General features: G+C 48.1%; 1 protein-coding gene across 1 annotated transcript in view; it reads right to left on the bottom strand.

Moving 5' to 3' along the window:
• Positions 1 to 1,714: 1,714 nt before the first annotated feature.
• The window catches only part of Slc6a2 (solute carrier family 6 member 2), a 40,677-nt gene continuing 15,877 nt past the window's right edge, over positions 1,715 to 26,514 (bottom strand). Inside the window, exons 5-15 of the mRNA XM_006984050.3 lie at positions 19,957 to 20,095; positions 13,209 to 13,343; positions 12,135 to 12,238; positions 10,857 to 10,981; positions 9,364 to 9,476; positions 8,183 to 8,311; positions 7,614 to 7,713; positions 6,633 to 6,733; positions 6,062 to 6,229; positions 5,361 to 5,432; positions 1,715 to 4,820 (exon numbers count right to left, since the gene is read on the bottom strand). Of these exons, the coding sequence (XP_006984112.1) occupies positions 4,797 to 4,820; positions 5,361 to 5,432; positions 6,062 to 6,229; positions 6,633 to 6,733; positions 7,614 to 7,713; positions 8,183 to 8,311; positions 9,364 to 9,476; positions 10,857 to 10,981; positions 12,135 to 12,238; positions 13,209 to 13,343; positions 19,957 to 20,095 (1,210 nt within the window). The 3' untranslated portion in view covers positions 1,715 to 4,796. The remainder of the gene's footprint in view (positions 4,821 to 5,360; positions 5,433 to 6,061; positions 6,230 to 6,632; positions 6,734 to 7,613; positions 7,714 to 8,182; positions 8,312 to 9,363; positions 9,477 to 10,856; positions 10,982 to 12,134; positions 12,239 to 13,208; positions 13,344 to 19,956; positions 20,096 to 26,514) is intronic.

The raw sequence follows: 26,514 nt of genomic DNA on the forward strand, positions 1-26,514 counted from the left end.
CAGGAAACCTCACTAAAGAGGAAGCAGAAAGAGTATGAGCCATAAGACACCAAGAAAACAAGGCCATCTCAATCAACATGATCAAAGTATTGACTTCACAGAGACTAAGGCAGCATGCACTGGGCCTGCATGGGTGTGTAGCAGATGGAGTGCTAGAGTGGAAAGGAGAAGTGGACACATGCTCCCATCCCTAACCCAGAAGCAATCTCCAATTGATAATCATTTGCAAATGAAAATTCGGTTTCCTCCAAAGGCATTTCCCTGGAGATACTCTTAAGGGTAAGCTGCATGCCCAGCAGTAGATGGCCAACAGAAAACAAACTCAACAGCATAATTGGAGCCTCTTTGTCTCATAACGTCATGTCGGAGCTTTTCTTTTTGTCTTAGTTTTATATCTTTTCCTCTCTTTTTACCCTGTAGGCCCTTTGGGTAATATATCACTGTTTCCAGGTTAGTGCTTTTATGGGATTCCTGAGTGTGCAAATGAGTGGGTCTCTGCCTCTGTGTCTGTTTCTTGTACCTTTCCTTGGTCTCTTTTCCTTATGTTTTATTGTTTTGTCCTATTCCAATGTGTTAGTTTTTGTTCTGTATTATCATATTGTATTTTATTATTATCCTGTAGAGGCAGAACGGGGGTGGATTTGGATGGGAGGGGAGGTGGGGAGGAACTGGAAGTGTGGAGGGAGGGGAAACCACAATCAGGATATGTTATGGGACAAAAACATCTATCATCTATTTTCAATAAAAGGTGGGAACAAACATATTTAGCTCACAATTTCCCCCAAACAAAGCCAGCATGAGCTCCAAGGGCTTGAGTGTGAATAGTACCCTCTGCCCAGAAAAGTCCACATCTGCACTAAATTGTGCATCCAGTTCAATCCAGCAGCGGTTCTGGATCATTAGAAACCCAGGCCTAGCAATGACAAACAAAACAAAATTAGACGCCAGGCATGTTCTCTCATGGCATCCACTTCGTATTTAAACAAAAATGTGTGTCGGGCCAGGGGTGTAGCTCAGCAGGGGGGAGCGTGTGCGCAGTGTGCTCTGGGACTTGGGTTTGATTCCAAGTACCAGAGAAGAACAGAGCAGCGCAAAACAGAAGGAAAGGAACAACGCAAGGAGGAGAGGAGAGCAGAGGAGAGCAGAGGAGGGCAGACGAGGGCAGAGGAGGGCAGAGCAGAGGAGGGGAGAAGAGTTCAGAGAAGAGGAAGGGAGGGGAAAGAGTGGAGGGAAATGGAGAGGTAGAAGGGGAGGGGAAGGGGGGAGGGAGGGAAGAGGATGCAAGAGGAGAGGGGAGGGGAGGGGAGGGGACAGGAGGGAAGAGGAGAGGAGGAGAGGGGACAGGAAGGAAGAGGAGAGGAGGGGAGGGAAGGGGAGAGGAAGGGAGAGGAGAGGAGAGGAGAGGAGAGGAGAGGAGAGAAGAGGAGAGGAGAGGAGAGGAGAGGAGAGGAGAGGAGAGGAGAGGAGAGGAGAGGAGAGGAGAGGAGAGGAGAGGAGAGGAGAGGAGAGGAGAGCCAACCTTTGAGCTAACACCACACACTCAACCCCTTTTTTCCGTCTCTTCCATGGGTTCTCAGAGCAACTCTCTGGATGAAAGGTGGGCTGCTGCGTCCAAAATCTCTACTAGTTGGTGGCTCATCAGAGACAAAGTCACTTGCTTTCATAACTCATAGCTTCACATGCATGGAACAGCACTCAGAACTCTACAATCGAATAGACAGCACAGGCAATGTCCTTTATTATACTGTACACCTATTTTTTTCCATGAAGAGAACAACTTTCAAAATAAATCCAAAGCAGATGCAGACATTTGCATGATACTTGAACAGTCCGTGACATGAGGAAGATGGAAACAACCCTATTTACACAGAAGAAGAGACTGGGACGAGGACAGGCACCCCATGACTTCACATTCGCCAGCCAGGGCCAAGCGCACTGCTGGAGGGCAGAGCTGTGGGTACCCAGACTTGCAAACACAGGCAGAGTGATGCCCTTCACCTTCTCAATACCACCCAAGCGTCAGATCGAGGGGGCTGGACTTGACTTCGTCTCAGAAACCAAGTCTTTCTGGCATCAACTGGAAAAAAAATAGCTGCATAAGAGGCGCTACTAGACATAAAGAAATACCAAAGCTCTGCCGGCCAGAAATCTCTGTTTCCAAGCCCGGTAGATGGTCAGTTATGGGGTGACATGCTTTCTTCATTGTAACCTCAGCACAAGGATGTGGTCACGCTTTGTTGTGGTTTGTTTTTAATTGGATGCACCCTTCGATTGATTACCTGGTCAAATTCCTGATTTTAGAGACAAAACCCCCTTGAAACCCAAAGATGTGAAGCTCCTCTCTCAAGCCACAGCGAATCGGCTGCAGACCCACCGCTAATCAGTTCTAAATGCTGTGCTACTTCCACCACGCCAAACACCCACTCTGATCACTTCCCCTCTGCAGTTTTCCAAAGAAATAAACAAATATATGAACTAGCTTAATGGGTTGGAAATGATTTCTTTGGTAAGAACGTGTCAGTCTTACATTAGCAGATCTTGAAAATCTAGACTGGCTCCCACGTGGGCAGGAATACCCTCTGAGAATTAAGGCAGTTAGGGACCTTCGTTGAGTAGGATATCTGGGGTGAGTTGGTACCCTGTATCCCCTCTGTCTCACTTGAATCTAGAATGAAGACTGACAGGTAAAAGCTAGATACCACCAATGTTCTTAAGCAAACATCTCACAGGTCATAGAAAGTAATTCTCTAAAAATATGATAAAATATCAAAAGTGTCAAGTGTCATATACAGTACTCAGGAGCACACTGGTCCTGGGTGAACCCCACTATTAAAAAAAAAAAGTCACAACCAAGAAGTCAAGCATTACATGTGATAAAACATTAGCCCCCATCTGGTAAGGGTGGGTGTGAAGGTGGATGCACTGACCTCCTAGCACCTTCATGGGGCTTTCTGGGTGCCACACCCTTCCTCCCCATCAGAGCACCTGGGCTTGGAGCCAAGAACCCCTTGTCCCGGTCTCAGGAGCCAACTCTGCCACAAAACAGCACCTATGCTTTAGTTTGGGGGTCTTTCAGCTAGCACCACGTCTCAGCTTCACCCCAGGGACAATGTCTGCAGGCAGAGGGACCACACAGATGGCAATGAGAAAATGGTGGGCCAGTGCTGACCTAGGGCACCCCGGCTTTCTGAGTGTGTGCACTTGTGACAGCTGGGGGACTTGCTTCTCAGGACTCACTGTTCAAAGGGTGACGATTGTCACTGAAGAAAAGGACCTCTCAGGGAGCCAGTGGGATGAGCCCCTCTGCTCTTCTCCCGACACACCGTCCTTCTGTAAACAATACTGCTTTCCTCTTCAGTGGGACTTTGTGTACTCTGCGTTTGGTGACAGCCCTGGGTGGGGTGAACAGGGCTCCTCAGGGTTAGAGTTTTCTTTTTCCTTTTCATCACCAAAAATAAAAGCCTGTAGAGTGGAAGTCCACTATCACAGTGACAACCTACGATTCTAGATTTCAAATAAGGGCAGAAGAGACTCAAACCATAAACATAAATCCCTGGAAGATGCCGTCTCCAGTTTCCAAGCCATCCTTTCCCATCATGAACCAAAACTAACCACCAGAGGGCACTAGGTGAACCTAGAAATTTCCTGACCCCACCAACTTGTTCCCTCCAGTCAGAAAAACCTCCCTGGGCATGAGGGGCTGTGCTGTGCTGTGGTAGGGCCCATCATGCCCTCCAAGGTGCCAAATCTAGTCAGTGTGAAGCAGGCCATTTTCAGAGCCAAGAGACCCCACGACTCAGGACCCCTCCCTATCTGCTGGGTGTCTAGGCCAGGGAGGCTTAGGAAGTGTCTGTGGACCATAAAGAACCATGGCAGCCTACCAGGTTACCCTCCCTCGGGTGCCCACCTGGCCCCATGGGACAGAGATCTCTGTTATGGGCTCACATTTCTGACTTCACAGGGGCCCTGCCTCAATCCCTAGGAAGGGGTCAGGAACCATCCATATATGAACAGAACATGACAAAGGTGTGGCCTTGGCAGGGGTGATTCATCCAGCTGTCTCTGCCATCTTTCTGGGATATCTGACTTTGTGCAACTTCCTCACTGGTGGTCTAGCCACATTCTCCCCCTAACATCATGGTTTGGGACTATCCAAACACCAGAAGCTAGAGTAATGTTCTAGAACATCCCAAAGCCAATCTCAGATTAACTAGAAAACTAAGTCAGGGGGTTTCTTCTCAAAACCCCTAAAACATCGACCAGCCACACTTTAGCCGCAAATAAACCCCAGCTCCCACACAGAGACTCAGACACCAGAGTGGTGACTGGGTGGAAATAGAGGGGTAACATTGGCTCCCACACAGACCCCATCAGGCTTTGGTTGAGCTTTTGATCTCTAACCAAATGTCAATCTTCTCTCAGCCTCGATGAATCACAGGTTTCTTCTATGATTTGAAGTGCAAGCACATTCGGGAAAGGGTTCTGCCTGAGCCATGAACCTCAGCTCAGGTGTGCACTGAGATTGTCCTCAAGCCAGAGTTCCAGAAGCCATGTCCCATTCCCTCCTTCCATCTTCTTCCTCGAGGCTCACTAGTTCTCCACACTCGCTGCCTCCAGGCCCAATGAACAGAAGGTGAACAAAACCAGAGTCACGGAATCATTAGTAACTGGGAAAACAAGAGGGATGGGAAAGGTTCTTCCAGGATAGGAATCCCAAGGCGGTGTCCACTTGGGGGTGAAGAGGATGCCCTTGGCCCGGATGTTGGCCCGTGGGTTCCTCCTCCTCAGGGCCAGGTTCAGATAGCCAGCCAGTGCCGCAACTGTGATGAAAAATAGAGTAGTTGAAGACAGAGTCAGTGGGGACGTGGAGGACCAGGGGCCAGCTGGTTGGGGCAGCAAGAAGCAAAGGCGAAGCAAAGCAAACAGCCTCCTTCCCAGCACAGACCTCAGAGCACAGTCCTTAAATGGTGCTGATGCTGGATGCAAAGGAACCACCCAAAAGAGGGAGCTCAGCAGGCACCACCCTCACCCCTGGAGCCAGGAACTCATTACTAATGCCCTGCAGCTATCTATGCTTTCAAGATTCTAAAATGCTCAGCTTAGTTTGGTGACACAGATTTGACAGCTCAGGGGCAGAATAAAACTAGGAACATTCTAGCACTCGGGATCCCTCGGCATCCCGGGACTAGGAAGCAGCATCAGCATCAGGAGGCTGACTGGGCACCCATCACCTTAGCCCCTAAGCTGAAGCTGGTCACCACCCAGATTTTCCCAGCTGTGATCCTGCTAGGGCACCCCACAGAGAACAACCAGAACCCACCCTGTCCTGCCCCACACCCCAAGGTCAGCTCTGCATCTACCTGGAACTGTCTCACATCTCTCTGGGCCACCAGGTGGTGCTCATTCTCCGGCGTGATGCCATAGGCTACTCTCTGTGAAGAAGGGAGGGAGAGAGTCTCACTGGCCCAGACCTCAGATGTGTCCAAAGCAGTTCAGATGTGAGGTCTTTGCCTTACAAAGTAAGGACACTTGGAAAGACTACCACCACTGGTTTGTATGGCAAAATAAAAGTCATAATGTAAAAGGCACCTCTGCTCTGTGTGTGTGTGTGTGTGATGTGTGTACACGATGCATACATGTAAAGGGAAAGGAATCATGTGAGAAACCTATGGTTTAGGCTGATCATATGATTAGAAAAATGGTAGTGGGCTCAGACAAGGAGAGATGGGATATCTGGGGACATAATACACCTTAAAGGGGGACAGGCATGGCTGAGCTTTGCCTTCTCCTGTGATCAGTAGAAACAGCCATGGTACTGATGGGCAGCATGCAGGAAGCACCTCCCATGGGCTAGGTTCTTTATTTAGCACCCAGGTGTTTTTCCCTTCCAAGATATACTGTATTATTCTCAGGTTACAGATGTGGAAACTGAGGCTCAGGATGGGTCATCACTTGGTAAATGAGGTGGGTATGCTGACCCTAAGTATTCTCTTATCTCTCTCTCACCCCAATATGAATGCCACCTCCCCTCTTACCCCACAGTAGCCATCCCGGAGCTCACCTCCCAAAGGGAGCCACGAATGCTGAAGAACTTGTAGATGACATAGGCAGGTACCAGGGTCATGGATGAGAGGGCAATGCCCCACCCGACCCAGTTGGCCCAGGGAGGATAGACGTAGTCATCATAGGTGAGCGGCTTGAAGTTGATGATACTGACCACCACGACAAACTGGAGGAAAGGGTGGGGGCAGGGAGAAAAGATGGAGTTGGGATGGAGAAACAGCGAAAAGAGAGAGGAGGGAAGGAGGAAGAGAATAGCAGAGATAGAAACGAAATGAGATGACCACAGGAGGAAGGGAGAAAGAAAAGAAGAGGTGTTGAAGAGGTATGCAATGGCAAAGACGGGTGGGGGGGGGGGCGGGACACAGGTGACTTTGTAGCCAGCACAGCACGGAAGGGGTGGGGGTGGGGAGGAACCTGGCTGGACACTCACTAAGGTAGATTACCCCCACCCCTGCTAAGGATCCCGCCTGCATGGACAACCAGGCTTCTAGATTCCAGCACCTCCTCCCCTAGGGAATAAATACGCCCACCCTACCCCCACGGTGGTACCCCAGCCACACCCTACCCACCAGGAGGAAGGCAGGGCTGACGAACTTCCAACACAGTCTCCAGTACAGGCCTGGTTTGAAGCCCATCATCTGCTGGATGTCATTACTGAACCTGTCCACACCTGTGAGCACATAGGGCAAGGCTGTCACAGAGAGCCCACAGACGCAGGACCGGGGTCTCCCCTGACGCCATTCCATGAGGTCCTGGCAGAGTGGCAAGAGACTGACACCCCAGAATGCGGGAGGCCCGGCAGGCTAATGGCGAAGAAGGGAGAGGACAAACTCGGGGAGCGTCACCTTTCATGTGCCGCTCTGATTATCTTAAAAGGGGGAATTCCGCCAGAGCTCAGAGAAGGGAGGACTTGACCCAGACTGAGGAGCCAGGCCTTGACCCCAGCCTGGCTCTTTCCTCTTGCTTAGTCTTTCTGTGAAAACAGCTTGTCTATCCATACGTGCACACACATGGACACCCCCCCAACCAACCATAATTTGAAAGAGACCATCAGACTGCAACCTTGTCCAGAAAGAGTAAGAAGAAGATTAACTTATTACCCTCACATTAAGGGGAAATGTACAATGATAACACATGTGACAGTTTCTTTCTCAGCTCAGCTCCAGAATGAGTTCAGTGGATAAGATACAGGGTATTTGTTTAAGTTTGAATTTCAGACCCGTAATGAAAGAAATCGGCATCAGGAGAGTCCATGCAGTATTTGGGTCATGCTGATCTAAAAATATGTGTTCATCGTTCATCTGAAGTTCGAGTCCAGCAGGCATCCTGGTTTGTTTGTTCAGTCTGACAATTGCACTGTCAGGTTTGGTGACTGGGGGTCTGCAGCTCGCTAAGGGTTCTCTTTCAGCTGTTGGCACTGGGTGTCTTTCAGGTCTCTGCTCACTTCTGGAGATCCAGGTGGCTGTCCTGGATGAAAAGCTCTTTCCCCTCTCCAGGTAAAACCGACTCCTCAAGCTCTGGGGACCAAGGCTTGTGACAGCCTCACTCACCATAAAACCAGGAGACTCCGATCGCTTCCATAAGCACCGCAAACAGAATGGAGGTGCCTGCTGCGAAGGTGTCCAGCAGAGTCAGTACGTAAATTCCTCCCTGGGGCACAGAGAGAAAAGGCTTGAGCCAACCTTGGCTATAAACAGTTACCGACTATCCTACCTGTCCTACAAACCCTACCTATCCCTATTCACACATGCTCAGAGCCCTGTTCACAAGCGTGGGTGGCAGGGTCGTACAGCTAAATAAATGTGTCTGCATTCTAACCAAGGGCTCTGGGAGCCACTGGCTGAAAGAGTTACACTTGATAAACATCACAATAAGTTTCCAAAGAACTGCTGCAGGTCCTAAGTAAATAACAGCAGTAAATAACAGTGCTTGGAAATCATCAGCCCCAGGGGTAGCAGGAGGCAACAGTGATCTCCTCTGAGTGTGAGAACAAAGGGTTCGGGATAGCAGAACCCCTGTGCTCAGCCCCACCCAACCCAGCCCGGTACCAAGGCTGAGAATGTCTAGATTCTGAAACACAGTCCTAGAAAGCCCAAGATTGCCCCGTGGCCAGCCTCACCTTGGTTATGCAAAACATGGCCAGAAGGAAGGTACTTATGGTGACACCAAATGTGAAGAGTTTCCGGTGCCGCTTCAGGACCTGGAAGTCGTCAGCCAGTCCAGTGATGACTGCTTCCATGCCTCCCATCTGTAGAGAACCAGGAGGGAGGGCAGGAATGAAGGACTCCTGTAGTTTAGTATCAGCCTCAGTTACATCAGGGTCTTCAGAAATTGGCAGGCCCTGCCTTCCTCCCAAGCGTTTCCCCCCCTTTTCTGTCCCAATCTCAACCAAGCCCAAGTTATATGGGACGGGGAAGAGTTAACTCTTGCCTGCCTCTGCAACACGTCCCTGACCCCTGACCCCTGACTCACTCAGCCTGAGTGGGTACTGATGGGAAATAGAGAGCGAAGGGATATATTGCCCAGATGACATATCTACATACAAATAGAACCTTCTGGAAACATCAGCTAAAGGACTTCTCCGGAGTGGGAACTTCATACCACAGCATATGACAAGGGTTCCTTACTGCTTTTCTAATCACCAAAGTGGTCACTTTAAGTACAGAATCTGTGATGGCAGACAATAGTCACGCATGTCCCTTGCTCCTCTCCACTGCCCTTGGCAGGCATTGTCAATCAACCTCAGTACTCTACCCTAGGGTCTGGAATCAACCTCAGAACCCTTTGCAACAACTGCTCTGGCAGATCCACCAAGTAAAAAGCAAACAGTGAGATCTGCTGGCCAGCCCCTCCCTAAGGTATTTCGGGTGGAAACACACATTAAAAAGATGTCAGGAACTTAACTTTGCACATAACTAAATAATAATAATAATAATAAAAACCAGGGATCTAGTAACCTAACAGGGTCCAAAATGTTTGGGTTGGTTGTCAGTAATAAAACATAATGATAGGGAAAGTGCTGGGTCACAGGACATTCTATTCATGTCCTGTGGGAAGAATTCTGGCTCCCCATCCACAAAAGCAGAGTGTTGGGCTGGCTGGTCCGAGGCCCTGTACAATGTGGAGTTCCTGTAGGTTCCTGGCTTTGACCTAGACTATCATTTTGAAGGACGACTCACTTCATTGTCCACATTAAAATAAGGCCCTTGGAAACAGACCCCAGACAACAGCAGCCCTGCAAGCTGAGTACTGGTATGGATTACAGTGGTGGAGAAAGGTGTTCTGGGAACCATCACTCACTGAGCTGTCCAGACCCAGAGCCAGGAGCATCAAGAAGAACAGGACAGCCCAGAACGTGGATCCCGACAGAGTGGAGATGGCTTCTGGATACAGGATGAACACAAGGCCAGCTCCTGTAAGAAACATTAGGGTCTGATCAATGGTTGAGATCTTCAATGGGGACCTCACAGGGCAGGGGAGCTCCAGCCCAGCCTCAGGACCCTTGATCAGTTATGTGTGGGCAGCACAGACTCAGGATCTGGGCATGAGAGATGGAACCACAGTATAGCAGCTGTGCTATTGTCCAGATCTGTAATGTCCCCCAAGCAGCCCTGTGTCAAAGTCCTGATCCCCAGCTGGTGCAGTTTCAAAGTGATGGGAACTTCAAGACACAAAGTCCAATGTAGTCTTCTATTTATTGAGGATGCACCCTTGTAGGAGATATTGGGACCCAAGCTCCTCTTCCCTCTATCCCTTTTAGAACTTGGCCATTAGGTGAACAGGTTGTTCCACCATGTGGGCCCAACATAGGCCCCAAAGCAAGAGTGCCAAACAGTCATTGACTAAAACTTCCAAAACTGTGAGTCAAGTAACCCTGTCCTCTTCCTAAGTCAATTGTCTCAGGGATTTTGTTAATAGTGATACAAAGCAGATGAACACAACCTCTGCATCGAACAACCAGGCAGAGAGAGTGGCACGTGGCCTGAACTGCTACAAGCCACATGTGGTAAACCCCACTCTCTACTCTGTAGGAATTAACTCTGATTCTCAGAAACTCATACATAGTTTAAACCCAAATCACTCGACTTTAGAGAAAATCTACTGACCTCGCAGCTTTGTGAGAAGTGAAGGTATGCTGCTATGTTTGGAACATAGTTTGTCCCCACTGAAATTCATGCTCAGGCTTGCTCCCCAGTACAGTAATGTGAAGAGGATGAGGAGCTTAAAGATGTAACTAGATGTTAGCGAGAGTAACCCCATTTTAGGAGTTCTTACTCCCTAAGAGTTGTGGGCTCTCATGGAGAGGCTGTCTACAAGCATGACTCTTGACACACAGGCATTTCTACTTCTCTATGATAAGATAAATAGCGTATGACCTACACCAGAAGCCTACTGGACAACTGATCTCCATGCTCTGGGCTTCCAGAGAGGGAAGCTAAGTAAACATCTTTTGTGTATAAATCATCCAGTATGAGTACCTAATGCTACTTCCTGCAGACCCAGAGCTATAAGGACTTCAGAACTGGAATAGATTTGGTACTAATTATTAGTTAATTAGCACAAAGGCTGGTGCAAAATGAGCAGCCCAAAATGTGTTCCTCTTGGGCCCATAGAGGAATGTTTTTGTTATCTAGTTAGGGCCCATGGTTGCCAGGAATGTTCAATGATGGCCCTAGGAGAAAATCCAACAGTTGGAAGTCCAAAAACCTCCACAGCCAGGACCTTCACAGTCCTCCAACCATGGAGGCACGATGAAGCCAGCTCAGTCTTTCTTCCTTCAGCTGGAGACCCACCTTCAGTGGCAACATCCTCAATCTTGACCTTATGCTCATGGGCCATGTAACCAAGGATGGAGAAGATGGCAAAGCCAGAAATAAAGCTGGTAACACAGTTGATGGTACTGGTCAGCAGGGCATCCCTGGGAGAGAGAGAGAGAGGCTGCTAGTGACAATTCAAGTCCACCTTGCTCCACTCACACTCTGCTCTCAAGCCGCTGGCCATCTATGGAATCTTCAGTCTCATCCGGTCTCAAAGGCCACCCCTCCTTCCCATTTCCTTGCTGTCATGTCACATGGGCCCCAGGGCCTCACCACCACTGAGTTGGTACCTGCTGGGGCAGTGTGTCAGCAAAGAGCTAACCAAAGGCTTGGGAATAAGAGTTCCTCTCTCCTTAAGCAAACTCTCCGTGGCTTACTATGTCTCCTAGCTCCCTGTGTTGTCATTTCAGAGCGTTGCTAAGATGATCCACCCTTCCTTCTTGGCTTATTCCTCGTGACTTCTAGTGTACACTCTTGGAACAAACAAAGCAAAGCAACTCGCTGATCCACTGACACGCTGCCTCCCTGTCTTTGTCCACGCCATTCCTTAGCACACACGCCATCTGTTCCACACCTGCCTACCATAATAACCTCAACTGTCCTCCCAGGCTTGCTCATCAAGTTCACTTCCAGGCTCTTATTGGCAGCGCCCTACTAAGGGGATGACCATTCCATTTCCTGACTTCCCTAAAACCTCTCTTGGCGGCATATCCATCCCGTTCTTTCTTGAATCAAACACAGTGATCCTGCCTTGATTGTTAAATGGAGTGGGAGAGGTAAGCCTAAGTCTGCCCCAGCTCTGAAGTCCTCATAGCACAGGGTCTGCAGGAAGTAGCATTAGGTGCTTACTGGTCCAAACTGGAGACGATCTCCTCTGTGTCCCATCTACCCTGAAGTCTTACTTCTGACCCAGCTAGCCCTCACTAGCCTGTTCATTCTGCCCCTGCCTCACAGAGTATCTGATGGACAGAGTCAGGCAGCTCCATCCTCTCTGGAAGCCATGCCATGTTCCTCTGTCCCAGTAATCCTTCCCCATAGGCTCCTATTGCTGGTGACCTCAACTTTCCCAAGAGTTGTCTTCTAGTGAAGTATGCTCCTTGAACCCCATAGACCACATTGGGATTCCCAGAATGACCAGGATGGTCCATAGAAGACCATTTATCTGACTTCCTGTCCAGATAAAGCCCTCTGTCCATTCTTATAAGGACCAACCCCAGGATTCAAAGCATTGGCAAGTTCTAATAGGGTGCTTACCTGTAACAGTTGTTGTCAAATTTATTGTAACTGGCAAATGCAATCAAGACTCCAAATCCAGCCCCCAGGGAAAAAAATATCTGAGTTGCAGCATCAATCCATACCTGAAACCAGTGAACAAAAGTCATCACCATCTCTACTTCCTACAGAACTGGACTGCCTCCTAGAGAGTGCCATAGACCAGAAAATGTGGTCTGAAGCAGACGTAGGCAGTACAATAACAGACTTGAATTTCCCTAGCATCTCCTGGCCTTGGGTACCAGAGTAATCATGTCCCAGGGGGAGCCCAGTGGATCCATTTAACATCCAGATTTTCAAGAAAGTTAATAAACTAAAATTTCTAGGCTAGAATGTAATCAGGGCAAGACCAAAGGGTTCTGGCCATCTCGGGAGTTATGAAGATGGCATCCTCAGAAGATAATGTGTCTTCCAGCTGCAGACACAGGTAACCAATGGGGGCCTGTGGAGACAATGGAGTTGGCTTTCCAATCCCCTCTCCCTGGTGACAAAAGCATATGGCTGGTGGACTAAAGATGTGAGTCCTTCTCCAATCTCTGCGTCATGGTTTAGCCCTAGTCAGTCTCACTTCTCCAGCATCATGCTTGCCCATACATATGTATATGTAAATATATATAATAAATACATCCAGCACACCTAAACTAAGGCATTTGAATGTGATGATGCCTGCCACATCTCTACTTGTATTATTCTGGATTTCCTCAACCTTCCATTACAATGGGGAAAGGTGGATCCACTCACTGACACTACACTAAGGACTCAGTTTCTACATATCTGGGTGAATGAGGGTAGCTGAACAGATGGAGACCATATGGAAGCCTGCTGTGCTTCATAAGTGACCCATGACCTATGGTCTATCATCTTTCTAAGCATTACACAAGGAAGAGGTTGCTTCTTGGTCCTTGCTCTATAGCGTAGTGGTAAGCTGGACACTGAACCAAGAAAGAAGCATATTGAAATGTACCCTTCTTAAGCCTGCTACCGCACCCATCACCACCTGCCACTAAGAAGCCTCCCACCACCTGGCCCAATGCTAGGTGGCCACTGGGCACTCACCGTGGCCTCTTTGAGGCGGTAGAAGTCAATGTGCAGGTAGGCGTTGATGCCATTGGAGGCACCAGGCAGCGTGACACCATGGACCAGGAGCACAAATAGCACAAAGTAAGGCAGGGTGGCTGTGATCCACACGACCTGAGCAATCGACAAACTGGATGTGAGAGTCTCGCTCTGCCTGTGACCCGGGGAGGTACTAGGTCAAAGATACTGGGTCTTTTCCCAGAAAGCCAAACATGCCCCCCCCAGCTTCCTTCTCCTAGTGTTTGAGGCACCATCTTCATCTCAGGGCCAGGTCCTTGGCCAGACTCCAGGGACAGGACAAGGAACAGATGCAGGGCTCCCTGAAGAGGCTCAGAACTGATTGAGTCCGTCACTTAGAGAATAGGGCTCAGACAGAAATGGCGGTCACCAGGGACGAAAACTGGCCTCTCAAAGCCCCAAGACCTCTTTGTCAACAAAGCTGCCTTTCCCAGCCCCTTTAGGCTACTTCCTATGGAACTGAGCACACCACCCAATCCCTGTCGGGCTTGCCTCCGTCACACCACAGGCACTGGCTGCTGCCCTCAGCTTAGAGGCGGACTATTAAAACGCCCGGTCTCTCTCCCTCTCTTCTCTCTCCATTTTCCTTCCCCTCCTTTGCCATCACCTTTAACACTTTCTCTTCTTGTGTACATGTGCTTGTATTTCCTTCAGTGTTGAGGATAATACCCAGAGCCTTCCACATGTCAAGCAAGTGCTCTCCCACTGAGATGCATCTTTTTTATGAGACATCAGCTCACTTGTGGCCCAGAATCCCTCAAACTCACAATCCTCCTGTCTCAGTCTCCCAAGTGCTGGATTACAGATATGTGCAAAACACTTAGCTTCTCTCTTTGTCTTTATTCACATTTAAGTGCCTTCTCTCAAGTCTGTGGTGCATGGGAATGGATAGAAAACAGAAAAAATTCTCCACCTCAGTAGGAGCAGATCGAAACCAAGACAAATTATCTTTGCAGAAACACAAAAGGAAAGAGATTACCTATAGAATTGAAGCAGATAGCCACACCCAGCTCAGCTTGCAGGGACAGAGAAAGAAAGACATGACTAGGAGGGTTGGTATTGTCTCTGATCCTTCATGCTCTTGGCTATACACTACAGTACTCAGGGGGAGTTATATACAAGAATGTAGAGGAGAGTTCCCAGTCTTGGGACTTCTGGTTCAAATGGCCTAAGGTACAGCCTCAGCTCCAATATTTTTTCCCAACAGAGGTCAATGGGCAGCCAAGGTTAAATGCCTTCACTCTTGATGCAGCTGTGGGCTGTAGCATTTTTCTTTGTGGAGAAGTTGGGCCCCGGACAGAACACTGAGCTGGGGCCAAGGAAAGCACCACTGAAACATGAGTGGACATATAGCTTAAGGAACAGGTGGGTTCCCCCTACAGCACTCTGCCCCCAAAGAGTCCATACGCAACCCTAGAGGGAACGTGGAAGACATGACTAAAGGTAAAGTTCTTTGCCAACCTGGAAAGATATGGGCTCAAAACAAAGATTGATATATTAGTGACAAATTTACACATTTTCTATATATGTGTTTAGAAACTGGAATTCACCTCCCTTATTTCCTTATTCCTGGTATATATGGGTCCTTTGAAATGTCTGTTAGGTGAATGAGTGAACATTCATATAGAAGAAAGGTTGTGTTAGAAGATGGGATGGATGGGTTTTTGGTTAAATGAATGGATGGGTAGCTAAGTGGGCAGATGATTGAGCGGAGGGATAGACAGATGCAAGAGCAGGTGAGTTACAAACCAGAGCCTTAGTGAATGACAGAGTTGACCAAAGAAAGGATGAAAATATGGGCAAAAGAATGGGTGAGGAAACAGAGTAGGCCCATCAGTGGGAGGGGGCACATCTGGTTCAGAGGAAACCAGAAAGGCTCCCCTGTTAAACGGCATCCAGTTAGCCACTCCGCAGTTCTGTGCATGTCTTTGAGAACACAAACTTCTGTGTTCTTTGAGGGGCTGTGGGTACAGAAACATGGGGGACAAACTTGATAATAAGTGGGGAGAAAAACATGCCCTTGAAAGTGAAGCTGTTGCATCTGGGTGGCCTCTCATTGGTCTCAGATGATTCAATCTCTCCAACTGGGACAAATGGATCTCATCCCTTGGCAATTGGAACAAAGAAGAGCCATCATCCAGCCTTATTCTAATAGCTACAGTCTCCTACAACTCATGTCAACAGCTGTGGCCCAGCTGCACTGTCCTACCCAGCAGGCTGGGTGTGACCACACTCCTCCCATGGAAACAGCACCCAGTGTTCCAACCCAAGGAATCCCCCAAGGAGTCTGGAGGTGGTCCTGCACTGGCCATGACTGAGGCCCCAACACAGATTTAATTTGCCCAAAGAATGCACCAAGGTATAATGGAGACCAATGTGAGGGCATCAGGCATCAAGGAAGAACAGCTCCCCCCCCCCCCGCCCCCCCCCCCCGCCCCATGATTATACATTCAAAATTAAAGCTTTCGGTGGCAAATGTGTTTTCAGCCATCTAGAACCTTTTGTCAAAGGCTGGTGGACAGCTCCCTCACATCCATGTGTGCCCCTGTGCACACAGCAAAGGAAGAGCCCTCTGAGCTCTGTTATCTCCATCCCAGGCCTCATCTTAAATGTGAGATAAAGGACAAAATGAACAACTAATTCCTTTTTCTCTATTCTGTCACTTTTTGGGTTGGGGTTTTTTGTGGTTTTAGTTGTTACTATCTTTTATTTTTGTTTTGCTTGTTTGTTTTTGTTTTGAGACAGAGTTTCACTAGGTAGCCCTGGCTAACCTGCTCTAATAGATCAGGCCGACCTCAAACTCTGTTTTCTGAGTGCTGGGATTAAGGGCCTGTTCCACCTTGTCCATGCTTAAACATAAATTCTTATCCACTTGGCTGTGTCTATGGATAATATCTGAAGTTCCACAGTAACAAACTCAAACCAATGGCTGATCATAAAAATGAAGAGGACTGTGGCTCATAAAGGAAGAGCCCCAGACGGCAGAGCTTCCTCCCAGTGGTGTGGGTATTTATAGCCTCAGTGTCAAAGCACAACACCAACTAGAACTTCTCCAACTGTGGGTCTAAGAGGACCCTGAGGGGCACCCCAGTAAAGTTCAGATGTTTGCCCCTTCCTGGAGAGATTCTAATCTGGTGTGGGTGGGTAGGAGCTCCCGTTTCTAATGAGCTTCTGAGTGACATCAATGGTAGTAATCCAGGGAACTCACCCTGACCAAGACCATTCTTGGCCCGATGCCTGGGTGCATAGCTAGGCTTGCATACTTTCAATAACGAAACAGCAGCATCTCCCTGGACACACCCACTGGGAGGAAGCTCCCTACAGTTCATGGCCAGCTAGCCTAGCCTACTTGCCAAGTGCCAGGCCAATGAGAAACCTTCTCTTAAACAAAGAAACAAACAAACAAACAAACAACAACCACAGTGTACAGGAATGAAAATCCATAGTCTTCCCTCTGGGCTTCACATGTACACACACACACCCAAATACACATGTGTCATCCACACATACAAAACATACACGTGTGCACACAAATAAGAATTAAAATAAATAATAAAGAAAATATCCACACTGTATCTCTGTGAAACTTCATTAACTTTTCCAGACTTAGGATTTGTGGTCTTTGAACTGAGTTCCAGGGCCATTTTCACTAACAAGGAAGATAATCTTTCATACAGAAGAATGTGTAGGGCATGGCATAACACTAACATTGCTTAAGAAGACAGCACGCTATACATAGTTTAGTGTAAGCATGGACCATATGCAAATGACTCTGTTGTGTGTAACTCAGTCCATAACTTAGTCAAGTTGTGAAGTCAGGATCAGCTTGTACTGACACAGAAGTAGGAAGACAGCTAGAATTATGACCTGACTATAAATGCAGATACAAGCAAAAAACTTTTTATCTACTAAATATTCTAAAACTCAGTTAATCTCTGAGTTTGTCTGGCTTTCTGTCTCTTCTCAATTCCACCACCTCTTGCTAGAATTCTGGACGTGGCCTCTATGTTCCCACCTTCCAAACTGCCCCAAGGCCGGCAGTGCAGTAGGTAACAAATGGCTGGTCCCGGACAGCTCTGCCACCTCATCTCATGTCGCTGGAAGAGGGGCCTCTGATGTTTCTCAAACTCAGTGCACTGTGTAAAGATTGGGTGGGAACTTGGGTGATGGGGAGGTGAGTGAACGCTGCTTCTGACCGCCTTCTATTCTGAGGTGCTCACCAGGCCAACACAGCTGTCACGGAGTGTGTGGTCGGGGTATCCCCCTCCCCTGGTTCAGACTCCCACCTTCCCAAGAGCCAAGCAGTCAGTATCTTTCCAAGTCATCTTCACTTGCACATGTTTGACTCATGCGTCATCACAGGTCCCCTCTGTGACTCTGGAGGCGGACTAAGAAGAGCTTGTGTTCTGTCTTGGAAAGAAATAAGCAATACTCTTGGATTCCTCATCGGCCAGTTTATAAAAACAATTAAAGACAGCACCGGAAGTGTGCCAAGTGAAGCCAATTCTGGAAATGTCCTCCCCTGAGGACCACCTGCGACCTCTGTGTTCTAACTTCAGAATTCTAGGGGACTTATACAAATGGGGGTCCTGGCTTCAGCTGACCCTGCAGAGCCACTCATGTCCCTCTTCCTGTTCCCACATGGAGAGCGCTTTCCTGGGGAAACACTCCTCACCTTAGAAAGCACATTTGGCAAGAGGAACTGGGCATGCTCAGCCATTCCTTCTCCTGCTGATCTCTAGGTAACACAAGTCTCCCTCTCTGCAGCTTATGGTCTGCTCATGACTATGTGGAATAAGCTTGGGTTGCCACATTAGGATACTGATGGCCCCACATCCATCTTCTGCAGCTCTCTGGATGGGCTGTGAGGCCTAATCCTGGTACCAAGAGCACACAGAGAACCCTAAGCAGGGCTTGTCTAGGGCTTCCACACCTCAGCAGATTTGCTCAGTTTCTTCCAGTGAGAAACTTTTCCTCCTCCTCACTTCTACCCATGCCTGTCCTAACAGGTGTAGCACAAATATCACCTTCTCCATGGCCTTTGTAGAACTTCTCAGCTGAAAAAGTATCCATTGTCCACAAAGCGGCATCTCAGGCTTTTTGACCATGACACACAGTAGGAAATATTGCCTATCTCATCAAAGTACAGGTAAACATACACGTGGCTACATCTGTCTGTCTAGATGTAACTACCTGATAGGTTGGCTTAATAACAGTCTCAGGACCTACAGTTTATAGTTTTATTCAGGTATAACTGAAAAAAGAGATAAAGCTGGACTACTTAGTATGAAATTATTCTAAGGTAAAATTAAGTTTAAAATAAAAACTACAGAATAAGGACAAGTGTAGTTTGTGGCTGCTGGTATTTATTTGAAGGAGGCTGCACATAGATAAATACTGGACACCTCTGCTGACCCCAAGTCCATCAGGAACACAAATAGATGAAAGCAACTGAGGGCATAATCTGTCCTCTATTTGTGTACTGCTAGTCCTAGCCTCTAGGATAGCACATAGTAGGTGCCCATAAAAGCTTAATAAGTTGAGCTAAGCACTTCATAAAGTCCCTTAAACTTAGCCACCCATCCTTAGCCCATTACTAAGCATTTACTGGAGACCTGCTGTGTGCCGATCATCAGGACGGTAGTGATCCTGGACTGGTTTTGACACTGGGGCAAAGAGCAAGCATGATGTAAGCAGAGACTGGAAGAACTACTGCATGTGTGAGTCTCTTCTGCCTGGAGTGTGCTCCGGGAAGTGAGCTGTCATGATGTGAGATGTCCAGGAAACACGGAAAAGCTACGTGGAAACAATCCTAAGCCCTCAGATGGACAACTCCAACTCAGCTCCCAGCCAGTCCCGACCACCTAGGATGTCCCAGTCAAGGCTCCAGACATGGCCCAATATCACACAGTCCATTCCCAGAACTATGAGACATGATAAAATATTTACCATTATAACTCATTATATTTTGGTGTGGCTTGTTCCAAAGCAATATCTAAATAAAACATTAGAAAGAACACTTTCTAGCTCTATTGTCTTTAAGTACAGTAGAATTCTAGGCAACATAGATTCCCGGTAAGGTGGTTATCCCCATGTTATTCCCCAAGATGAGAATCAGCTGGAGCCTCCGTAAATATTCACCATCCCTGGAGCTGGCCACAGGAGGCAACATCATCCAAGTTCAGAATGCCACCTTCACTCTCTAGCTAACCTTGTGTTCTCCTAAGTATCTAGACAGTTGGGGGGGGGTGCCCCACACTGTATTAGAACAAAAACATGCATCTAATTATCTTTCAAAACATCTTTCTCCCAAAAATTTAGCATGGACTTATTCATAGTAATGCAAATTGTCCATTTCCTGAGTACAATGCAATGTTTACATGCAGTTTCAGATGAGAATTAAAGGTCAAAAATCTTTAGCCTTGGTTTTAGGCGATGTCCCAAGCCCCGGCCTTTGCTATTATGGAAGCTTCCAAGGGAAAGTATGAGTAGGCCTGATCTACTTGCACCCCTTGATCCTGCTGTTGGGCAGAGTCAGGTTTAGGGTAACAGATCTGTCCACACAGTGGTAGAGCTGAGGGGATGCCCTGAACCTGGGGTCCTAGACGCACCGATGTGCACCAACCACCTGGTTGTAGCTAGGAGAACACAAAACAAGAGGCGTATTTCCAAAGCCATCCCCCCAGCTGCAGAGGCATGGAGGCATCACCTTTCCCGACGTCTTCACGCCCTTCCAGAGGCTGAAATACAGGACGATGATGACGACCATCAGACAGAGCAGCAGCTGCCACTGGGGCAGGCCAATGTCATGGATCCCACTGCTCTCGTGCAGATGAAGAACGCCCCGCCTGTGAGCAGGAAAGAGGACAGTGTCAGGGAGGATGGCCAAGTGCCTAGGGATGGTGACAGGACCCGCCACTCAGCTATGGCCAGCACCCAGGATGGCCTGCTGGAGTGCCACTTACTGGTCCTGAGAACATGATGACAGGACAGGGAGGGCCCCTGTTCTCCAGAGTTCACTTTCTAAGCTGGCAGTTCTCAGTAGGAGAAAGAACAGTGCCCCCCCTCCACAACAACAACAACAACAACAACCCCTAAAAAGTAAAATCCACCATTAGTAGAATTAGTGTTCTCACACACAAAATAACCCCCAAAACAAAAGTCCACCAATGGTAGAATGGACAGAGTGTGGCCTACTAGGAAGCATCTATGCCCGTGGAGATGAGCCTTTCACATCTTAGGCAGACAATCAAATGAGCATTTTCTGTCTGATTTCATGCATATGAAGTTCTGTGAAACATGGAAAATTAATCTAGATGGTCAGAAGTCAATCTGGGCTGGAAGTGAGGATTGCCACCTAGGGAAGGACCCACGGGCATTCCTAGGGACCTGTTTCCTGAGCTGGGTGCTGGTCACGTGGCTGTGTTCAGTTTGTGACAGTCACCGAGCTGTCTTTTTTTGATATGCATTTCTTTGTGCTATGTAACCCTTCCATAAATTGCATTTTTAAGCAACAAAAACAGACAGAATAAGCATTCTGAAAGCCTGAAACCTCGCGTACCACGTACAGTGAGGGGATGAAATCAGGACAGTAAGCAAATGACCATTTGTTAATTAGAACCCAAAGTCAACTAAGACAAATAGATAACGTAGTAGCTCAGGTCCCAGGAACTGGGTGTCCCACAGGGTGCAGAGGCTCACAGACAACTCCACACCCTAGGAAGTCAGCAAGGAGGACAGAGAGTGCCTCAGTGGGACCTTTGACCACACCTACGTCATGCATTCCTCTGGAAAGGTCGGCTCCAGGCTGGCCTATCTGGACCACAGACACACCTGGGAGGCCCCTGGCATGCAGTCCCTGCCTTCATGGGGTTATATCCAACATCGGCAGTGGCATTAAGTGTAAAATCACAATAAAGAGTCGCATATGCTGTGAGTAGTCAGGGAGCTACAGGGGGCCCCCAGGATGGTCTCCACCTACCTGCCTCTGAGTGCCACACTCAAAGGCCACAGCTGGCCGACAAGGCTGCCTCCAATGTCTTTTCCTCCAGAAGGATTCACCAATAACCCTTGCCATATATCTTTAACCCTTTCAGTTCCCATGGCTCCTGACTCATCTGCCAGAAGAGCATCTACTTGGGACACCAAGGCTGACTGCATAGTTATCTCTCAGTATCCCTGGGGGATTGGTTCCACAACCTTCCACAGATACTGATAAGCTCCTTAGATAAAAGGGCATTGTACTGGGTATTTCATACACAGCTCCTTTTGTGCCTTCTATATCATCTCTAGATTACTTTAACTACCTAGTGTCAGCACACGTGCTATTCTGTAGCACTGCAGAGATAATGTCAAGACACAGACATTGGTCTGCACCTGTTCAGAATAGACACATTTTTCACAGTGTGATATCGAGGTTCATCACACAAAGGTCTTCCAGGAGAGAGGGGTAGATAAATCGCTCCTGGGTTTCCAGGGCTGAGCCCAGGTCTGGCAGCTACGTGTTGTATTCAAAACAGACAAATGTTCTCAACTCTTCTAGTTAAACCCAGCAGTCCGTCTTCTGCTTTAGAAATGAGGACCCAGAACCACTCTAGGAAGAGCTGGGGAAGAAAGAAAGGTGAGTCTCCGACATGCTGGTTCTTCCTGTAAGTCCTCCTTCTCCTTGTGGGAAAGCCCAGCTCTCCAGGTCCTTCATGCCGCCCAAGGCAACCTCCCATTTCCCCACATAGGAATTTCACTTCCCTGTGTGTCATTCTGCAAATGTCTGTGTTCAGCTTCAGGGAGAGGCTGGTTATAAGTCACACTGAAGTGTTACATGCAAGCAGCAGGTTCCTACGCTATCCTTCCTTAGAATAAAACACTCATTCTAAAGGATACACTGATGGCAAAATCTTCATACATCTTTGATAGGAAGACAGTTAATTGTCTAAAATATATCTATATAAATATTTATATTTATTATCTAATATTTATGTATACATATGTGTATCTGCCTTCTCAGCACCCTCTTCCTCTTTGTCCCCCCAATCCTTTCTCACCCTCCTTTCCTCTTCTTCTCCCCTAGTTTTCTTTCTCTTCTTCCACCTCCACCTAAAGAGAGTTATGGAATAAAGGCTTTAATTTGAATATAACTCAGAACCTGCCAGGGGCACCAACTGTGAGCGCAGCTCTGTCTCTGAGCATTTTTCCCCTTCAGGAACAGGATTCTCAACTCACATATTAGGATTAGTCGTCTAATGTCAAAATAAATATTTCTCTTTCTTGTTGCTGTTGGATGTTCTGTTTCACTATGTAGCCCAGGCTGGCCTGGAACCCACGGCAATCTTCCTGCTTCAGTCTCCCATGAGCCACCAGAAAAATCAATCTTTTAAAAGATGTTTTATAGCATAAAGAGATCTGCTGCTGTCTATTCACTCTTAACCAATTAAGTCAGAGCCTCTGGGGAGTTGGTACTTGGGCAGTAATGTCTTTGAATGACATCCAAAGATTGAACCTACTACAACAGAGGCCTACCCAAATGACAGGCTTCTGCTAGACCAATTTGAGCCTTCCAGAAACTGTCTACTTTACTGGTATAATACAATTGGCTTTCTGTACTTGAGGAAGAGAAGGCTCAGGGAGGCTTCTGAGAAGTGGGCTTGTAACTCTTGTGGAAGCCGGGGTGCTTGGAGGAGCGCACAGGTAAGGGTAATGGGAAGTTGAACCACCTTGACTAGACCAGCTCAAAAAATCAGGCTCAGTGCTTCTGAGAGTGTAGACTCCCAGTCTGGAGATCCACCATCTGAGGAATTAACACTTGTGAGTGGCCTGTGAAAGTGTGAAGACCACTGCTAATGCTTTCTGCTTCATTCATTCATTCAGTAATTCATTCATCCCTATCGGATGTCTAGTATTTGCATGAACATGAAAGGAAGTAGAAGAACGTGGCACAGAAGCTTTTCAGGCTCCCACAGTGGGCCCTGTCCCTGGATCCTGTTTAACCTGATCCCATACCTAGACCCAAGCTCTCTGTAGCTCTGCTTTGATCCAGGCTGTGTGTTAGAGGCTGGTGACTCTAGCCTGCATGAAGCACCCGGGATAGGGCCCATGCCAAGAGGCTCATGCTAACATCTTCAGCAAGGAGTCTCATGAGGATTCAGTTGCAGAATGTGGGCCATACCTTGAGCCCAGGAAATGCTTCACAAATGGCAGCTGTAGCTATTACCACATCTGGGGCTAGGCTTCGGGAGCAGTAGCAGGTGTCTGCAGAAGAACCTGAAGAGCATTCACAAGGCTCCACAAAGAGTGTGGGCAGGCCAGGCTCTTCTGACAAGGCTGCCAGCAGCCAGGAGAGCACAGGATGAGCTGGGCGCAGAGGTGGAAGACATTGTTTGTGAATGATGAATGAAGCTGTGTGAGTGATCAAGACCTATAGAGACCCACATCCCCCAAATAGCCAGTCTCTGAAGCCCCAGGTCACCCAATTTGGCTTCATACTGCTCACCATGTCTCATATCCTCCTAACAGTCCCTATGTCTGGCCCTTGGTAGTCCTGGCTCTGGTTCTCACTAGCCTGTCCCATATCAGACCCCTTATCCTCTCCCTCTAAGACTGTTGAAAAGGTTACTGGATCCCTCAATCCTGGTCTCTCTGCCTCACACTAGCTCTCTTAGATCCACTCTCTACTGCTTGGAGATGGCACCTGTGCACATCGGTCTAACTCTGTCACTCTTTTGTCTCCAAATCCTCAGAAGCCCCCTATCACCTAAAACAGAGCTTCTCACTGAGACACCACTTCCTGTGTCTGGATCTAACACATTATACATGGAGGGAAAAGGCTGGTGCTGGTATCTACTGAGTAGAGGCCAAGGACAGACACTGCCAAAGATACAGGACCGTGGCTACCCCACCCCGCTCCCCAGAAAGAATCATCCTACCCTAAATTACGCATGTCAAGTTGTGAAGTCTAGCTCTAGAAGGTACATAAGCCCACAGCATGAGGCAACCTGCAGAGCTCACCACTGCCAAGTTCATGCCTCCCTTGCCACACCTGCCTTTTGTTCCTGGCAACAGCAAGACACTTGTCTATACTCTTCAGACGCTCCCCGGACCCTAGGCAAGGGTCTGGGAAACTTCTGTTCCTGCATCCTAGAATACATTTCCCAACCCAGTTTGTCAGCCTGGCCAATCTTTGAGTCCTGCTATTCTCAAATCAGAAGTGGTTCCCTGACTTATAGCCTTTATTTCCAGAGAGAGAAATGATGGAAGGTGGGAAGGGAAAGAGAAGAGATGGGAAGAGAAGAAAGGAGAAAAGGAGGCAGTGAGGATAGAGGGGAATGAATGGCTGAATGTGACCAAAAATAGAATGAACAGTCTAGCCTCACTTGATACTTAATTCTGCTTCATGTCATAGTTTTATGAGTCCAATGTGTCAATTGTCATTTGGCTAATTTGAATATTAAAAATCACACACACACACACACACACACACACACACACACACACACACACGTGTTAGCTTTCTCTCTCTCTCTCTCTCTCTCTCTCTCTCTCTCTCTCTCTCTTTCTCTCTCTCTCTCTCTGCAGAGACTCACCCCTGCTTGCCTGAAACTTGGGAAAATGCCTGAATGTCTAGTCACACAGCTGAAGTTGCTCTCATGGAACATGCTTCCCCACATGCATTTGAAGAACCAGACTCCAGAGCTGATCATGGAGAAGAGAATTGAGGGCCAACCTCCCAGGCTGTGGGGTTGGCACAAGTAACTTGGGTTTGTATTCCTTTTCTGGCAGCTTAATGGATGTGAATCATCACTGAGGGCACCATCCAGGTTTTCCTAAGCCTTCGGGCCAAAATGGCTCCATTTCCCACTTGACATTTAAGCGTGAAGGGTTAGTATTGGGGAGGAGGGAGAATTCCCTTCCTCGCCAACGGTGTCATGGGTAAAAATTTTCTATCCTGAAACATTCACTGAAGGTGTCTTTTTTAGATAAAGACCTTAGTGGCCTTCAGCTGTGTGGCTTCAGGCCCAGAGTCTGGGGAGAGGAGCAGTTTTGTTCCCTTGAATGATATGTTCAGTCTGTCGGCCTAAATGAGTACAAGATGGCAACAAACTTGACCAGCGTGCCTGGGGAAAAGAAGGAATTACCCAACCTCCACAGCGCTGGCACGGGGACTCACATTTGCTGGCTCTCCAGACAGAGTTGAGTTGTCTTAAAAGCAGAAGTATTTCAATAAAAGGGAAATATACTACAGAAAATCCAAAGGCAGCCCATGACAATGCTGTGCTCTGGGAAGTTTATAGGCAGGACTGAGGAAAGGGAGGTGTGAGAAGCACTCCTGACTACCAGCAGAGGCCCCTTCTCTCCTGAGCCAGACCTCTGAGACGAGAGCCCTGGGGCAGACAGCCGAGGCCCAGCTCTGCCTCAGACCTAAAGCTGGGCCTCTACTTAGCTGTCTGACCATGCCACTCATTTCCTATCTCCACAAATGGGGAGAATAAGGTAGGGTTCAGATGTGAAAGCTTGCTCAGAACCCAGTTCAGGGTAATCATGAAGGCTTGTGGGAGCAGGAGACAGAGGAGAGGAAAGGAGAAATCTATAGAGCGGAAGGTTTCCGACATTCTCCCTGCCTTCTGCTCCCTCCCCTAGGCCCCCAGGCCCCTGTGTAACCTTAGACAAGAATGTTCTCCCTCCACCACATGGCTGGGCCTGGAAGGAGCTCAGAGCAACAATAGCACTAGGTCTCCTCTCCCTCCTGCTGTGCGTCTCTGCGGGAGCCGACATGCTGGCCACTCAGGGGAGGAATCAAATACTAACCAGACCAAGATGGGGGGCTTTCATTTACCACTTTAATTTATAAGAACAATGACTGCCAGGAGCTAAAGAAAAACAATGCTGTTTGCTCTGTGAGAGGAGCATGCCGGGAAGCATGGATCAGCACTACCCCCCAGCCTCCATTTTTCACTGTTTCCCTGTCCAAACCACACTCATAAAATAAGAAAGAACTCCCAGAACTTTAGCCCACAAACTCTGCTACAGCTCTGGGGTCTGAGTCCATGCTCCTCTGGAGAAGAATAAAAGAGGTGCTAGATTTTCTATGGCATGAGACCCCACAGGGAGAGGGAACTGTGAGGACTAATCCGGGGGCTTTCAATGATGGCTGGATGGTAGGATTCTGGGGAGAGACTGATAACAAAAGTCCATGTGCCCTGGATGTACCCAGGCTGGTAAGATCCTGGCAGCAGAGCCTTTTAAAACTCCCCAGGTGACTCTAATGTGTAGCCAA

The sequence above is a fragment of the Peromyscus maniculatus genome, chromosome 5 (assembly GCF_049852395.1).
Source record: "Peromyscus maniculatus bairdii isolate BWxNUB_F1_BW_parent chromosome 5, HU_Pman_BW_mat_3.1, whole genome shotgun sequence".
Taxonomy (NCBI): domain Eukaryota; kingdom Metazoa; phylum Chordata; class Mammalia; order Rodentia; family Cricetidae; genus Peromyscus; species Peromyscus maniculatus.